Source organism: Xylocopa sonorina, chromosome 1 (genome assembly GCF_050948175.1).
Source record: "Xylocopa sonorina isolate GNS202 chromosome 1, iyXylSono1_principal, whole genome shotgun sequence".
In the NCBI taxonomy this organism is placed as follows: Eukaryota; Metazoa; Arthropoda; class Insecta; order Hymenoptera; family Apidae; genus Xylocopa; species Xylocopa sonorina.
In genome coordinates, this window is record NC_135193.1 from 13,007,607 (window position 1) to 13,024,257 (window position 16,651).

General features: G+C 37.8%; 4 protein-coding genes across 8 annotated transcripts in view; 3 read left to right on the forward strand and 1 right to left on the reverse strand.

The window, feature by feature from the left end:
* Positions 1-16,651, forward strand: part of LOC143424577 (peptidoglycan-recognition protein SC2) — a 209,317-nt gene that overhangs the window by 190,699 nt on the left and 1,967 nt on the right. The window lies entirely within an intron of this gene.
* On the forward strand, positions 8,398-10,295 carry Srprbeta (signal recognition particle receptor beta). The gene is made up of 4 exons (XM_076909829.1): positions 8,398-8,602; positions 9,312-9,478; positions 9,701-9,840; positions 9,908-10,295. The coding sequence occupies exons 1-4, from the start codon at positions 8,509-8,511 to the stop codon at positions 10,245-10,247; spliced, it is 741 nt and encodes a 246-aa protein (XP_076765944.1). The 5' UTR covers positions 8,398-8,508; the 3' UTR covers positions 10,248-10,295.
* Positions 8,689-16,041, reverse strand: LOC143432887 (histidine protein methyltransferase 1 homolog). 5 transcript variants are annotated; one of them, XM_076909853.1, is made up of 6 exons: positions 15,888-16,041; positions 14,717-14,962; positions 14,470-14,630; positions 14,147-14,397; positions 13,949-14,064; positions 13,820-13,866 (listed from the first exon to the last, which is right to left on the reverse strand). In XM_076909853.1, the coding sequence occupies exons 1-6, from the start codon at positions 15,925-15,927 to the stop codon at positions 13,820-13,822; spliced, it is 861 nt and encodes a 286-aa protein (XP_076765968.1). In that variant the 5' UTR covers positions 15,928-16,041. The 5 variants fall into 5 exon arrangements, 1 of the variants encoding a protein (XP_076765968.1); XR_013103078.1 differs by lacking the exons at positions 13,820-13,866; positions 13,949-14,064; positions 14,147-14,397; ... (1 more) ...; positions 14,717-14,962; positions 15,888-16,041 and adding exons at positions 8,689-9,440; positions 9,664-9,872; positions 11,139-11,160; XR_013103076.1 differs by lacking the exons at positions 13,820-13,866; positions 13,949-14,064; positions 14,147-14,397; ... (1 more) ...; positions 14,717-14,962; positions 15,888-16,041 and adding exons at positions 8,689-9,440; positions 9,664-9,872; positions 10,530-10,698.
* Positions 11,914-13,816, forward strand: LOC143432877 (pyridoxine/pyridoxamine 5'-phosphate oxidase). The gene is made up of 6 exons (XM_076909841.1): positions 11,914-12,169; positions 12,744-12,900; positions 12,976-13,075; positions 13,150-13,203; positions 13,291-13,490; positions 13,585-13,816. The coding sequence occupies exons 1-6, from the start codon at positions 12,115-12,117 to the stop codon at positions 13,748-13,750; spliced, it is 732 nt and encodes a 243-aa protein (XP_076765956.1). The 5' UTR covers positions 11,914-12,114; the 3' UTR covers positions 13,751-13,816.

Here is a 16,651-nt window from a genome sequence, read left to right on the forward strand (position 1 = left end):
GAGACGGCGGATCAGCTTTCCAACCCCATTTCCCGAGGAACGAGCCGAGAAAGGGAGGAATCCTTTCGGGATACGACAATGGCGACTCCACGAACCCCCGTGTGTCACTCCGCGCGGTACAAAGCGGCATTGACGAGGCGGATAATATAGAATTTCCAGAAATCTGGATTCCTCGCGATAAAGGAGAATCGAGATTGGGGTTCCTTAAGGGTTCGCTCGCTTTTCTCGGTGAAATAAAAGGGGCGGTTAGCTAGACTTTATCCTACGCGCCACCTGCGAGGAAGTTTTCGTGAACGAGATCGACGTTACGTGAACTTTCTCACGCGTTCACGGGAAAACACCATCTGCCTTCTGAATCAATCCTTATCGAGAGTATAGTGGGTGAAAGTAACAGTATTTCGATTGCAAAAAATCGTCTAATTTTAGATTTCGTTAGAAAATAAATTATCGACCTCCTTCCGAAGAATTTAAAGAGTTCCGAGGTGAGAAGCCTCGCGAAAAGTCGATGGAACTTTTGAGCACGCATATAAAAGCAACACGCGATTCTTCCTCGAGAGCGGAGCGTACCTGTGATTCCATCGAGACGATGTAATAAAAATTAACCCGATCGTTAAGAACCGCCGTAACTGTCAAAATATACGACCCTCGGTACGGTCCGAGTGAAACCCCTCGAACGACAGAGAATCATGTAAAGCAATTATCACCGGATACAGGATGTGAGGTATCACGCACAGGGTGGAATCTGTCGAAGAAATCTTCTTTGGACTCACTAATGAATGTACCGAGCATAAACGTTCGGGACGCAGCTACGATCTCGTTCGTGGTGAAAAACAACGAGGTATACGGCAAGTAATTGGTCCTCGCGTCGAGGGATCGTTAGGGGAAAAATCGCGTATGTCCCTCGAGAAACCATGATCGACTATTGAGTTTATACGCATTCGCGCAAACCCGTCTAGTGGTATTTACGAGTGTCATAAAGTGCGATTTGTACCTGGAGATATTTCTGCTTTATTAGCGTATCCTGGTAGATTGAGGAACGAGCGTCGTGAAAATGTGCTGGGTTTTAATTGGATCGTAGAGAACTTGATCTCATATGGTGAAACGAAACGGTTCCGATAAAGCGATCCCTATGATTTCTGTCTTATTAGAGAAAAGAGTATCGAAATGAGAAAAAAGTCTACAACACTTTGTGACAAAACGTTGTAACGACCAAGGATTTCGATTCTATGAACGTAACAAATGTTTTCTCAGCCTCTTCGACTGAAATTCTCAACGACCCATCAATAACCCTCGGCGACATAATTCATCGCATATCTTCCGCGAAATAAACCCGAGACGATACAAAGTATTAAAACCTCGACCATCGACCACCAACTTTGTAACACTTTCAGTACGGAATTGATACTTTGAGAGACGGCGGTTCCAAAGGGTCACGTCTAACTTGAGAAACGCCGTGATTTACAGCCCCGTGTAACAAGGCCCGGCAAAGAAAGGCGAATAAGAAAAGGGAACTGTCCTGCACGCGTTTTAAGCTTCCATATATTTCCGTCTCGTAAAACGAGGAACGCTCTAACCTGCCATGAATCTTGATTCAGGTTGGTTACGAATTAAATCGATTTAACCCACACGTTACCGTTGCTCGAGGCTTAAGAATTGACACACAGTCGTAAAAGGCTGCGAAGGGAATCGTAAGGCCGCGCACAAAGCCCGATGGATCCGATGAAGGCCTCACACGCGTCATAAACTACCCTCCGTGCGACGAATTTGTAACATTTTATTAGCCAAGCCTGGCGTCGATGTCCGCGAGGAGAGAGTTCGCCTCTCCGCGTTGCTACTTTGTCGACGAGCGAACGTTTTAATAGCCTAACTTTGTTCTCATGGGGGCCAAGTTAGGCGGATATGCCCTACCGGTTGCATTCATCCGCGGAGATTTATGCTTGGACGGGAGGAAGGATACACCGGGGACCACTTTTATGATCGGTTCTGTTGCAATATTCGCTCTTTATATTGGATCCTCGAAGCAAAGGTGAAGAACAACCCACGGGATAGATTCGAGCTCTTTGAACGAACGAATCCGAACGAATCCGCAGTGCGTTTAAGAGCTGAAATCGATGGAGTATAACAAATGGAGAATAAAAATTTGTTAAGTTCGCAACTTTTGTAAAAGTTTCTTCGTCTAAGAAACCAGTTCTATATCTGACTTAATACAACGTATCGGTAACAACTAATTATATACCAGACGAACAAATTTCCGATACGAGAATGCAAAGGTTAGTATAAAGAGCGGCGATAAAAGCAGCGAACAAACTCGGGAAGATTTCAGCGAACGATCAGATCGGGTAAGACTGTCGCCAGAGGACCACCCCATGCAGCATCCCTAATTGACATTTCAGGAATGCAGACACCCGTTAATGAGGCCTGATCAACGTCAAAACTGGCCGATTCCCCGATCGAACGGCTATCCCCTGCTATATTTACCCCGAACTCCTCTAACAACCGCCATATAACATCATAATAACCTTCTACCGCTCTTTAGAGGGACTTTCAGAGATTCCTCGTTGCGCTAACTAAGCGAACTACAATCAGTTACGCGCCATTGCCGGTAATCTTGCTCGATTCCAGCTTGCCGGTCGTTGGAAGGCAACACGAAGGCATGGACAAGGGGATGAACGAGAGCAAGAGAGACGAAGCTTGGCTAACGGCCGATTTACGTGCGATAAAGTCGTACAGCGAAGGCAAGAGAGGACAACTCAATATATATTAATGCGCGATCCGTTTAGAGGCAATTACGGGCTAATTCGCGCCTTCGTAAATCAGCCTTCGATCCGCAGCTGAAGGGAAGCGAGAAAGAGAGAGAGAGAGAGAGAGAGAGAGAGGGAGAGAGAGAACGGGGAGGGCGGGTTTTAGAGCTACCTTTGGCTCGCTCGTTTTTCGCTTTCGATGTACGTGACCGGCTTGATGAGATATTACGATGATACACCCTTGCCTGTTCTCGACTCCTTATCTGATTAATGACACGTTTCTATCTGCGGCGACGATACGTTTAACGATCGCAACGTCGCCCTATAGAGATCGGCAACGCTGCTCCAAATTAATGGCCGATGATCCACTTAAATTTTATAGCTGGCTCTCCGCTGTTTCAATTATCTAGCGGTCACGTCCTCGCGGTTAATATGAAAATGGATCTCTGGTTCGAGGTATCGAAAGGGGTAAGTACGCGCGAGAATGATAAAATGTTCGACCGAGATTTTCTAAGTTATGATTCCTCTTTTGTTAGGGAACGTTCTCTCCACCTCTCTTGTCCCCGTTACTTGTTCTATTATAAATAAGCCACGCGTTGAAACGATCAATTGTATTTTGCTCAACGATTCATAAGAGAATCCAGTGATAACCATCGTGATGTTACTTTACATAAAAAATTGTACACTAGCTTGTGGAGGAGCCTTAACTCACGGGCACCAGGGGTTTAACACTTAATTTTCTGAAAAAAACCGAGCTCTCGCACGGAGAATGTTCCATCCGAAAACCCTTCCCAGCCATCATCGGCTCGTCGAGTCACGATTTTCGCTGTGCATGATTACACGGACCGTTTACCTCCATATTTATTGAGTTTGCGAGGGGGTCGATCGGCGAGCGTTCAAATTCGCTCACGCGTTTAACACGTAGAAAAAACCCCTAATTAACAGCAGTTTTTTTCCGTGAAAGAGGCAGGGCGAAGGGGCATCGTTAAACAGTGCCTGCCTCCGTACTTTTTGGCCAGCTCGTTTCGTTGCATCCTTGTTAACGTTTGCCAAAGCAGCGTCTCAATAAGCGGCGCGGCCCGATCGTAAACTTCGATTGCAGAAAGGAATTCTCTTTCGTGGGCAATAATTTATGATAAGCCTTGCAGAGCCGCGTATAGCAACAAGGGGGCTCTTGTCACGTCGTAACCGGATATCAGCTCGGTGTAATTATTTCTTTTCAACAAGGAGAAGAGGGCCTACATTCTTCGCCCATAATTCTTCGGACATTTCCCACGTACATTCGAAAGGATACTTACGCGTATATTTTATGCCAAGTAATTGTTTAGAACACGAATGGTAAGACTGGTACAAGTGTTCGTAGAAATATCAGTCGTAAGATATTTCTCGAGAGCAAATGAAGGTATCACAAAAAACAATCTTGAATCACCACGTACCGTAACCTTTTACAACTTTATTGCTTTCGCTGAATCCGTGCAAGAATTTTAGCACCGCGCTCTGTATAAACGGGAGTGTACCAAAGCGAGCGTGGTGGAATAAAAATGAGATAAAGGCGAGTGAAAAAGAGGTAAATAAAGAATAGAGAGGATACAAAAGGGTTAATAAAGAATAAAGAGAATATCCGAGAGCGAGGGCGAGCGCGAGATTTCGCGCTTTAACCCATAATTACTTCGATACTGGGGAATTCATTAGCGCGTTAACCAGGTGTGAGCACCGCTCGACTGATAATCGAGAGAAACCCGACGGCTCGCCTCCAGTCAAGCACCACGTGAAAAAATTAATCCCATCAGATTAGCCGGCCCATTATAATTACACGTGCGTAAAGCGTTAACGCGGTCACGGGTTCTACGAGCGGGCGGGATCCGCGAAACGGTATGGGCGTCCCCCTTTCTTTTTACGAGGTTCGAATTCGTGGCACGAAATTCCTGATACGCTGGATTAATTAGGTACCCCCTTTAATTATTATCGAGCGCTATTAGCTATCGATCGCTATATTTCAATCGAAGCAGGCATTAAAAAGGTAAGTCTCACGCTTACTCCTCACCGAGACGATGGTTTCTCTGCGCGAATGGTCGCGCATCGGATAAAATGGTAATTTATGATAGTCGAAAATTGAACGGGGTCAATAAACGTTTATAGCTGTAATATATAGACGTACTTGGAGCAAAAAGAAATGAAGAATACGTCGAAATCTGTCACTGAGTTATTGTACGGATGTTTATCATTAACGGACGAAATAAGTTACAGTAGAATCGCCGTTTTTATAATACAATCGATATAATCAATCGAATTCGTCGTAATAAATCGTACTTTTTCTTGACGCAGCTCGTATTCGTTCCACGATAAAGGCACGCGAACGCGTTCCCTCAGGATTCAACATTCGAAGCTTAACGATCGGAAAGGGAATGAGTGAGTCTCGTTTCCGAAAGACGCGCGATTCTCGCGCAATAAAACTGACGCGCGTAAGTAAATCGAAGCAGCGTAGCAACTGGTGCGTGCCAATAAGAAACTGGCTGGTATTGCGATATTCGGGCAACAACAAGTCAGAACGAACCGGGTGGAAGCCGGGGGACACGGACTCGTAAATTCGAATCGGCCTCGGCCGATCGCGTCCGCCATCCCCGCAGAGATTTCAGCTCGCGGCGGAATAAAGAGTTTAGCGATCGATTGGCTTTTTATCGTGCGATTCGGACACGGCCTGGGAGAGCGGAGTGGCTGCTCGTGCGAGAGCGGCGACCGACGATTTATGCCCGCAGACTTATTTGGCAGCATTGTTTACGGGCCAGGAAGCAGTTTGTCCCGGACACTCGGCTCCTTTTTTGCGATATAATTGCAGATTCTGCGCGTCCACTCAGCCAGGGCGGTCCTTTTTTGCGGCGGATCTTTTCTGTCCCACCGTACGCCATAAGAAACTCGCCACTACGCGGCTCTGGCTCACCCGCCCACCTCCTCCAGCATCAAACGTCTCCCTCGGTCCACCCTCTACGCCCTCCACCCATCTTCACCGTACTTTATCACGACGCCCTCCTTTTTCTACCATCTTCGCCCCTTCCACGCTCCTTTCGACTTTTACGGTAGCCCGATTCAACGTGTCCCGATTTTTTCACCCGCTCTCTCTCTCTCTCTTTTTCTCTCCTTCGACGCGTCTCTCTCCACCCCTCACCCCTTTCACTGTGATTCGAGGATCGAGCGGCCGGCACAAAGCTCGAGAATGTAAGTACGCGCGTCGCGGTGGATCGTCGACGTTTCGATTCCCTTAATGGTTGCTCGGCTAAGGGCACGATGATAAAATATCGGAGCTGATTACGAAGATTTAAAGAGTTGTATCGCAGTTAAGATTCTTCGATTTGGTAAGATGGCTATATGATTCTACTGACGCAGCCGCGATGTTTTCGTGCGGGACCAAAAGTGGACGACGAAAGAGACTCGGTCAAGAGTTATTGCCATTGCTTGTCACGCGTTCAAGTTTATCTCATATGTATCAACTTTTCTATCGCTTGAATTTTTATTGAATTTTTAAATGATCGTGCTCTTTTAAATGAATGGTGAAAGACAGCGAATCGAAGAATTATCTTACGTATCCAATATGACTATCAACGGCTATTGCTAATTTCATTTCCTTTCCCTCGTCTCCTTGTCTAACATATTCTATCTGTTTTTGTTCTTTTTCACTTCTTATCGGATCGGTTGCATACTTGTTCGGTCCATTGAAGCAAATTTGCACATTGAACGGGTGTCAAACTATTAACGAGGGTATATCGTATGTGGGGCATCCGAATTGACGTTATCTGATGTATACGGAGAACTGCTCAGCTTCAAATCACGACCGTCTAACATTAACGTTAATTAAAGACTGCATTCATCGAAGATGACATATCTTCCGGCTGTAATTGGAGCAAGATATATTTACGTGATGGAACCTATCATCTTCCCGCCATTCACGGGCCCCGATCGACTCGATGATAATTGATGCACACTTAATAACGAACGATCCGCGCAAGGTAATTAAGAGCATGCACGCGAATTTATCAAGATCACCTGGGACATGCTATTAACGTCAAGACGTTCCAGCTTCAAATATGCAAACTCGTCGCGATTGCGTATGAAAGAGTCGCATTGTTTAGCTCTCCTCGACTAAATTGTCTTTTATCGTAACTGATATCGTTCGAAAATTGATCGAGCCAACACAATACCGTTAAACTACTTCGAAATTGTAGGAAACGTAGGTGAAAACATGAAAGCCTACCGAGGAATTCGAGCGACGAGCTGAAACGATGGCGCGTGTACAGGGTTAGCGGGACCGGAGGAGTGTTCTGGTTGTATGGAAACTTCGAGGGAGGACAGATAATCGATGAGGGGAATCGAGTGCCTTGACCATAGCGAGGAATTGACAGACAAGGCGCTATCCTAAAGGGAATTCTCGGGAAGAGATCGTGCTCTCCCGCCTCTGTAGGGAAGCCGGGCAATAAATTCGCGGATACGTCGCCGACAGAAGGATCTGATAGCGGCAAAAGTTGCCCGCGCGAAACCTTTTTTTTTTTTCTCGTCGTACACCGAATATGGAAACGCGCGACCCCTTCGTTAAAACGATCCGAACATCCGTGTGTCTACGCGAGAGAAATTTATTAAACTACCAAAATCACGGGAAAAATGTGGTTTCCTTTGCAGACTTTTCTTTGTATTTTCACCGCACACTCGCAATGCTACCAATTGCACACAGAATAGTTAGAATGGTACTCTATCGCTTTGAGCGACGTTAGATTTACTAAAACTTGTTGGAATGGTAATTGTTATATGTTAATTATTATTATGTTAAACCGGTTAAAAAATGGACATACCATATGCTGACATCTATATTAAATATGTCGAAGATTTAACGCATTAATCGAGTTCTGATTCTCTTTATCATCGAGTAATACATTTACTTTCTTTTAGTATAATGTTCTATCTTGCCAATAGTTGCTATGTTATCGTATGCAGTCGATAAGCAAGATTGCGACATATCTTAGTAACGGACATATTTAAATTATTTTTGCTTTCACGTGAAATAATTGATTATACAAGAATATATCGTGTTTCGGCTAAAACTTAATAAAATGGCAAGATTTTCAACATTTTCGTAATAAGAAATGAAATGTTACGTATTATAGAAAATGCATCTTAGCAGAGACAAATATATAACTTTTACTCACATATTTCTCCGAGATATCACATTTGCTGCACGGCCAGTAGTTCCTCACACACTTTACACGATTAGAGAACACCGATCGACTTATAAATTTGTTTACAAAAAGAGTTTTAAGACAATTCGTTAAGCTGGACCCGTTTCGCGCTCCTCGCTATAGCAAGGGAAATTCGGCACTAACGTTTGAGCAAGCGTAGCCATCAACCAATCAGAACGCCCGCAATATTTTAGATTTTATTTTAAATTATGGAATCACATTCCTTTCATACTTTCACACTTATCTTTAAAGCACGTAAATATAATTTTAATTTCTATCTTACAAGTATTAAGTATAAATGATATTAAATGCACGTTTCACATATTGTTTTGTGAATATTCATGTTTGAATAACTAACGTATGCATGCGCGGGCAAGTAACTACATCATTGGACATAGGTGGCGCTTTCTGAGGTCTAGTCCAAGTCATCTGTAGACGTGACCAATAGTATAGTATAGCGGTGCAGTGTATACAGTTACTGATTTTCCAAAGATTTGTATATCAACGAGGTGATTTGAAGTTAACATTAAAAAAATACTGCCACAATGGAAAACAATATAGAGCTATTCACAGATCAAAGTGACGATTCCCAGTTTTTGGGTATATTAGTTGCAGTTATCGTGATTATTATAACCATAGGTAATTAAACGAAATAGCCATAGGTTATAAGTTCCTTATGTTTTTTCATAGACCTGAAATTAATGATTATTACGCATGTAAAATTAAATAAAATACGACAATAATTGATCATTTGCGCGAGAAATAGATTTCGTTACTTTATTGTTACATTATCTAATATAACATCACAGTCCTCTCTTTTTTCTGCAAGTAAAATAAAAGGTATATTTATACACTTAAAAGCTTTCAATAGACTACATATTCGTAAATTTATATATATGTATGTATATATATAACATGATATTCATAGACATTGAAATATAGGGTAACAAACAATATCTTTTCTTTTAATTTGTATATATGTATTAAATATAATTTGTTTCTTTCATTTTTAATGATGTTTATAAATAATATGCACAGTCTCATAGTTTCATTTGTAACATCCTACAACCATCATATTTATTTATTCAATGAAAATGTATAATCATTGTACCCACAGTACTTAATATACATTATAAAGATAGCCACGAATAGTGAAATAATAAAAATGAGAATAAAATTGTGGTTGTATGCGTAATATAAAAATAGGTACATTTTTGTGTACAGAATTTGCTTAGGCTTTTACCCTAATATTCATAAATTTAGCTTTGTAGAACCATTTTTCTAATTGCGATAGCAGAATCCCTTATAATATTGCTATTTCTTTTATAAAATTTATTCTTTTCCACAGTGTTATTTGCCATATGGCACAGGAAAAAAACTGTAGGAAATAGTATATTATTAACTGGTCTCAGTGATGCTGGTAAAACATTGATATACGCACGGCTGCTTTATTCCAAATTTGTTAAGACACATACGTCTGTAAAAGAAAATACAGGCGACATCACGATCAATAATGTGAGTTTTCATGAGTATACTTAACACTTTTTACCATAATCATTGGACACTCGTAATTTTGTTGGTGGGTGATATATGTATCTGTACTTTACCGATATATAATATGATAGTGAATTTGGTTAGGCTCCAATGAATTATAGGTAAAAGTATAAATTATTTCTTGCAAAGCATAGGCTTTAATATACCAAAATCACAGACATCTGAACTTGTTGATAAATTTAGCGTCTCTTGAAAATTGTTGATATACCTGGACATGAACGTCTTCGTTACAATTTCTTCGATCAATTCAAGTTATCCGCAAAAGGACTTGTCTATGTGATCGATTCTGTGACTTTCCAAAAAGATATCCGAGATGTAGCAGAGTAAGTACACGCGAGTGATAAGTCATTACATCCTGCAACAGAAGTGACAAAATTTTTTTATTTTTAGATATCTGTACAATTTGCTGTCAGATTCTGCTATACAGAAAAAGTCTGTGCTTATATTATGTAACAAACAGGATCAGACTATGGCAAAAGTCCCGGCTGTTATAAAGACGTTATTGGAGGAAGAAATGAATTTATTATGCGAGACAAAAACACGTCAGTTGGACGCTATAGATGCATCAGCGACAAATGTTGGCAAGCATCTTGGCAAGCAAGGAAAAGATTTTAAATTTGCCCATTTGGAGACAAACATTGAATTTGCAGAATGTAGCGCGTATAACAAAGATCCCGAAACATCTGCAAATATTGAAGAACTAAACACTTGGTTAAAAAAGATTGCATAAAAATGTAAAAGTGTTTTTCATTTCTTTGAATAAATTATTTTTTATAACTTTTTACGTTACTTTATTGCTATTGTACTAATAAATCCAATTTATGATGGCTGACTTTCACATTTGCAATTAATAATGTAATTTTTTATTCTCAGTTATCATTTTTGACTTAATGTTATCATGATAAATATTTTTAATTTCGAATTTCAATGTAATTACACGTTTTGACAGGAATATTCAATTGGTTAACGGATGTTTACAAATATATGTGACGATATACAATTTAATTATTACCACTTACAAATGAACAAAAATTTTCTTTAATATAAAATTTTCTTTACAAGTCATCAAATTTTGTAGGCACATTGTTTTTACTTAATATAACTTAAAAATCTAGTATAAACTCATTCTAACCTAACTAAAATGTTATCTGCTACTGGATAAAATGTAACAAATAAAATTAAATTATGTTTTATATATTTACAAGTGTTGATATTTAAACGTTCTCTATTTCCTTACGTCTAAACTTAAGCACATACAACACAACTGGCAGAACTGTTTTTTTTTTGGGTCTCGGCTCTTAATAATCAACAGATAACCGACACAAGACTGCACGAAAACGGGTGCTCGTATATCAGTTGCATAAATTGTATTTAATGTATAAATACACACATATTTTCATTGTATTTTGCATAAAAATGTTGTTATTTTATAATATTCTTAAAATTTATCTATTAATTTAAAAAGCTGTCATTTAAAACAGAATAACTTGCGAATGCATCGATTTTTTAACCATGTATAAAACGAATGATTATAGTTTTGATTTAGAAAATTTTTAGAATTTTAATTTTTTGATATATATCATACAATGTACAATTCATGTAAGTAAAATTTTACAAGTACATTTTTGTAAGTACAATTCGTGGCGCGAACGGTGCAATGTCCAATCAAACTGCGGTACCCATTAGCACTTCCGGAAGCATTTACGGTCATAGAAAGCTATGGTTGTGTTACGTATACCCACGGATCAATGGCAGTACAGTATGAATACTATTCTTTTGACAGTTGATAACTTTGGATATGAGCGTCAATTAAATAATTATTTCAATTATATTTATACTGATATTTTTAAGAATGAAATCCTCTTCTATAAAGTTTACGCTTTTATAAGTAACGTTTTTAAATTATCTCTGAAAATATACATAGACTACATTTTAAAAGCATGGAAGTTGAACAGATTAAGATTGTAAAACTCTGAAGTAAAGTTTCTGCGAAATATTCATGCAATAAACAGTATATTGATGCAAAAAATTTATTCCAAACAGAAGAAAAAGTACAAATCAAATAATTACGCAATAGAAAACCTAATATCTTATTTGCACGCATCAAAATGTCATGATAAGGGGCAATGGCGTAGCAAACATTTTCCAAATTTAAATTTTCGGCTACGTCGGTAAAAGTACTAATAATTAGCATATTTTATTAGAATGCGTACACGTTACACATTACAGTGCAATTAATAAGTAAACTAACTAAAAGTTTTAACTCTAAGAATACTTAATTTATACAAATTAAATAACAATTATACCAAATAATAGATAGACCTCGAACGAAGTTCCACGTTTTACGACACTGTGCGCCACCTTTCGCTTACAATGATCGAAATGATAAAGGGGAAGGGGGGGATATAACCTCGAATTTTATAAAACGAGTATACACTGGTGAAATAACAAGTAGCGTATATCAAAATGTGTCGCGTCTACTTGCATTTTACGTTCTGATCAATTTACTCGCTACTACGTTGTGCATCAGTGACGTGTTCTATTGAAATTAGGAAACCATTTTGTTATCAAACCAACAACTTCGAACATCCAGTAACATGTCATCTATGAAATCAACGTCCCATGATACAAGCTACAATGTTAACATTGGAGGTAACGTTGTCCTTCTAATTATTGTTATACGGAAAAGAATTTCTAATTACGCCTAGTGCGACTTTGAAAAGCGGATGTACACGTACCGTGTGTTAAGGACGTTTCTAATTGATCAAATTAATGTTGTTGACGATTGAAAGGGTCACTGATAAAACTGATCGATTCAAGTTCATACTTCAGCTCTAACTTACTTTTATTTAACACATTCATTCACGCAAAGCAAGTTTCACTATGAGGTATTCGAGCAATTATCGTTAGAACACCTGTTATTGAGCGTCTACCATAATGTAAGTGACATGTTTCCTCGCAAGAAGGCGTTGTAATTCTAATTCCATTTCTAATAACATTTTTGACGATGTAAACTAAGTTAATAAATAACTTTTACAGAACATTTTAAAATAAAAAATTCATTGAGAAAATCTGTATTTTAATACCGAAATATTATGATGAATGACAAATAGCGCTCCAGTAATACTGTGAATTACAAATTTGTTACGATTAGAAAATAAATGATGTATTATTTAAAGAAAAGTAGGAAATAACAGTAAAATATAAATCCTAATACTTTTTGTAGGTATGCGAATGAAATACAAAGACAAAAATGAAACTTTTACGGAAGATCATCTTGTAAGCAAAGAGCCTATTGGTCAATTCAAAGTATGGTTCGAAGAAGCTTGTAATACACCGCAAATTTTTGAAGCGAACGCTATGTTTATCGCTACAGCTACTAAGTAATGCTAAAAACAAATGGCTTGCCACTATTTGTAGAGAAAAAAAAATAATTTAAAGAATAACAATTTTTGCAGAACTGGGATTCCGTCCGTGCGAGCTGTATTACTTAAAGGTTACGGCACAGAGGGTTTCAAATTTTATACTAATTATGAAAGCAGAAAAGGTCGCGAATTAGTGAGTGAATCCGGTTTGTAACTTGCGACAGCACGAATAGACACCATTTAAGTATGTCCATTAAAAATTTTCAGGCTGAAAATCCAAATGTAGCGGCGACCTTTTATTGGGAACCGTTGAGACGAAGTGTAAGAATCGATAAGTGTTAAACTATTCTAAAATAATTTTTGCACCGTTCTAAATTCAAGATATGTATAATTAATAATTTTAATTAGGTACGCATAGAGGGTAAAGTACAGAAAACGTCTGCAGAGGATTCAGATAGTTACTTTCAGAGCCGTCCATATTCGAATCAGATTGGATCGGCAGCAAGCAGGCAAAGTAGCGTAATCGCAAGCAGACAAACGCTTATCGTGAAGGAAAGAGAATTGATAGCGCAATTTCCGGAAGGACAAGTTAAAAGGCCCGATTGGTGGTAAATAATGATACGAGATTCTTAAGTATATATTGTATTATAATATGACGTCATTGAAAGTATATGCATGAAGATAGTCTAACTTGATTTTTAGGGGTGGATACATTATCATTCCGCATTGTGTCGAATTTTGGCAAGGCCAGAGCGATCGTTTACACGATAGGATTCGTTTTAGACGGCCTAAACCGAACGAAAAAATCGACAACGTACTCATCCATCAGGGAAACAACGGATGGGTTTATGAAAGATTATCTCCATAGAAATTGAAGAGAAATTCAATTTATTTGACAAACAAATGTAAATAGTACATTATTTAGACGTTTTCCGATTTACGTCTGTTGCTTCCTTGTAATTTTTAGAATTTCTCTTTGTAACCCTAAAAATATATATATATATCTACAGTATAATATAGAAAAATAAAGAAGTATATTTAAATAGTAATTGAAATGATTAATTACCCTCTTTACTTTTCCAAACTATATCAACGTCAAAAATACCATCTTCCTCTATGAGATTCTGAAACTGTCTCATTCCTCCTCCAACACCAAAGTAATAAGTTTTACCGGCAATAAATCTGAGAACATTACACGATCCGATTTTATATCTTGCACTTACGGAAACTTAATCCAGATTTACAGTTTAATGTCTATACTTGCCCAATGCCATCTTGTTTAAGTCTTTGTTTAAAAACTTCGTACAATTTCTTATGATTATCAGGATTATAAATTGTTTCACTTGTGAAAATCAGATCATACTTTGTTAATTCATTTTCATCGATCGGACTATACAATTTTGTAAATGATTCCCAGTCACCGCAAAAAAATCGACATCTTTTTAGTACGCTTTCCCGATCATCGAAATTTAACGAAACATTTGGGATCGTTACAGTTTCAATTACTTCTACGTTCTGTAAAACGATATACTTGTACGTTTGACTTTGTAATCTATATATGACGAGCATAATAAAACAGATACGAACATAATCTTGGAAATGAACGATAGCATTTTTTCGAAGGGCAATAAGACCAACAATACCGGCGCCACATCCTAAATCCAAAACAGTTTTGTCTCGGAATTCTATGCTATTTTCAAATAGATACTGTCCTAAGTCGTAACTGCATTCCCAGATCTTTAAGCCACCTTCATACAAGAACACAAATAAATTTTTTTGAACCTTTGTCACTAAAATCTAAGTTTCAAAAATGTGGCGCGTTAAGGTAGAGTACCTTCGTATTTAGCGGGTATAAGATCAGAATGTTGCGATTCTGCCTCTACAATATTTGCACAATTTTTCATTTTTAGATCGTGCAAAGCCCTCTCAGATCGAATTAATTTTAAATTACAACCCGCAAATATTACATTTTCTGTATAATCATTTGGTTCGTATTGTTTTTCGATTTCTAATTTTGATACTTCGATTTCTGAGGCAGGTATCCAATTAATTGTCGATTTTTCCGTATCGATACCTCTATCTGAAATAATTACCCTGGCGTCATTCTTTTTATAGAATTGCCGCTTAAAATAGTAATTGAATGTAAATACTAATATATATACATGTACAAGGTGATTCACTACTTAATTGCAGAATTTTAAAATACTGCTGATTAAATAAAGAAACTCCTTACTTTTCATTGAATTGAAAGACTAAGATAAATTATATCTCCCGCTTTAGAGGTAAGAGAGAGAAAGATATATAAAAAGCTATAAGAAAGAGTGAGACAAACGTTACCTACCTACTGAAGAACCCCTTGTGCCATCTCTGTGAAAAGTGCTCAAACTGGTCGCTCAGCATTATCGGCAGCGAAGTGAACTACTGAAGAACTACTGGCACCATCTTTTGGACAAACACTGAAACTAGTCGGTAATTAGTTTCAGTTTCTTCCATAGAGATGGCGCTAGTAGTTCTTCAGTGTTCACTTCACTGTTGATAATGCTGAGCGACCAGTTTGAGCACTTTTCACAGAGATGGCGCCAGAGGTTCCCGAGTGAGGTCCGTCTCATCTGTCTCACTCTTTCTTATAGCTTTTTCTATATCTTTCTCTCTCTTACCTCTAAAGCGGGAGATATAATTTATCTTACTCTTTCAATTAAATGAGAATTAAGAAATTTCTTTATTTAATCAGTAGTATTCTAAAATTGTGTAATTAAGATGAGAGAGAATTTTTCCCCGAGAAAAACAAAAATCCTAATTTTCTCTGTCATTCTTTTAAAGCAGACGTAGGTTTATATGAACTTTTTTGTTGCTTTTCAGGTGTAGTATCAGCTGTAAAAATTTGTCACACGAATAGTGAATTACCCTGTATATGCGTGGTGGTATAACATGAACATAACCTCAAAAATAATATCTACTGTTATGAATTTGAATTGATCATATAAAAGAGAAAAATATAAGAATACCTTCATCTTCCTTATCTTTGGAAAACCGGAATTTGAACATCTTGCGTTTAACAGCGTTCACTTTCGCACTTACAATAAACTAATAAAAAGTAATATAATTGGCGTCGGAAATCAGTTCACACATAGCCGTAAATAAGTTGAATCACGTCTGAATTGGTTTTCGATAATGCTACGTAAATTTGACGAATGTGCGCGTATAATATTACTCAATTTCAATATTAGTTACTCGGTAAAAATGGAAACAATTAATTATATATATTTTAAATTTAGCTATATTAGTTTCGCATTGTTTTACGAGCAAGCGTCGTATTTTTCTGGAAAAACACGACTAAATTATTAGTCGTTACGTTCAAAAAATTATATGTAGCGTTTAATTATTTAAAGTAATTAATATGTATAGTAATTAAAGCGATATATGATATAAAGCGCCGATAAAATAGCAACCAAACTTGACGATGTTAAACACACGGACCTCTGTCGATGAATGAATGAAGTAATATTTAAATTTGTAATATACAAACTTTCTCGAGTTTTAATTAAATATTTTTTTCTTTTGATTATATTGTAAATTTGTATAAAATATTAATTGCTTATTTGTTTAAATGATCAAAACTGATCGAAATTTTGTTCAACTCATCAGGATTTTCCTTTATAAACTCGTTATATTAATTATACCGTAGCTTTATGACCCCCATCCTTATCGTTTAGTACTTCTGAATTGATCAAAATATTCAATTTACACACATAAAATTTTGATAATACGC

Bases quoted from the DNA above. Each gene is read 5' to 3' on its own strand.
- LOC143432887 (XM_076909853.1), bottom strand. From the start codon at position 15,927: ATGTTCAAATTCCGGTTTTCCAAAGATAAGGAAGATGAAG. The intron at 14,398-14,469 runs GTTCGTATCTGT...ATCGTTTTACAG, and splicing joins TCGTTCATTTCCAAGATTAT to AACGTAGAAGTAATTGAAAC. The intron at 13,867-13,948 runs GTAATTAATCAT...ATATATTTTTAG, and splicing joins AGTTTGGAAAAGTAAAGAGG to GGTTACAAAGAGAAATTCTA.
- LOC143432877 (XM_076909841.1), top strand. From the start codon at position 12,115: ATGTCATCTATGAAATCAACGTCCCATGATACAAGCTACAATGTTAAC. The intron at 12,170-12,743 runs GTAACGTTGTCC...TACTTTTTGTAG, and splicing joins CTACAATGTTAACATTGGAG to GTATGCGAATGAAATACAAA. The intron at 12,901-12,975 runs GTAATGCTAAAA...CAATTTTTGCAG, and splicing joins TTTATCGCTACAGCTACTAA to AACTGGGATTCCGTCCGTGC.
- Srprbeta (XM_076909829.1), top strand. From the start codon at position 8,509: ATGGAAAACAATATAGAGCTATTCACAGATCAAAGTGACGATTCCCAG. The intron at 9,479-9,700 runs GTGAGTTTTCAT...TGATAAATTTAG, and splicing joins GCGACATCACGATCAATAAT to CGTCTCTTGAAAATTGTTGA. The intron at 9,841-9,907 runs GTAAGTACACGC...TTTTATTTTTAG, and splicing joins GATATCCGAGATGTAGCAGA to ATATCTGTACAATTTGCTGT.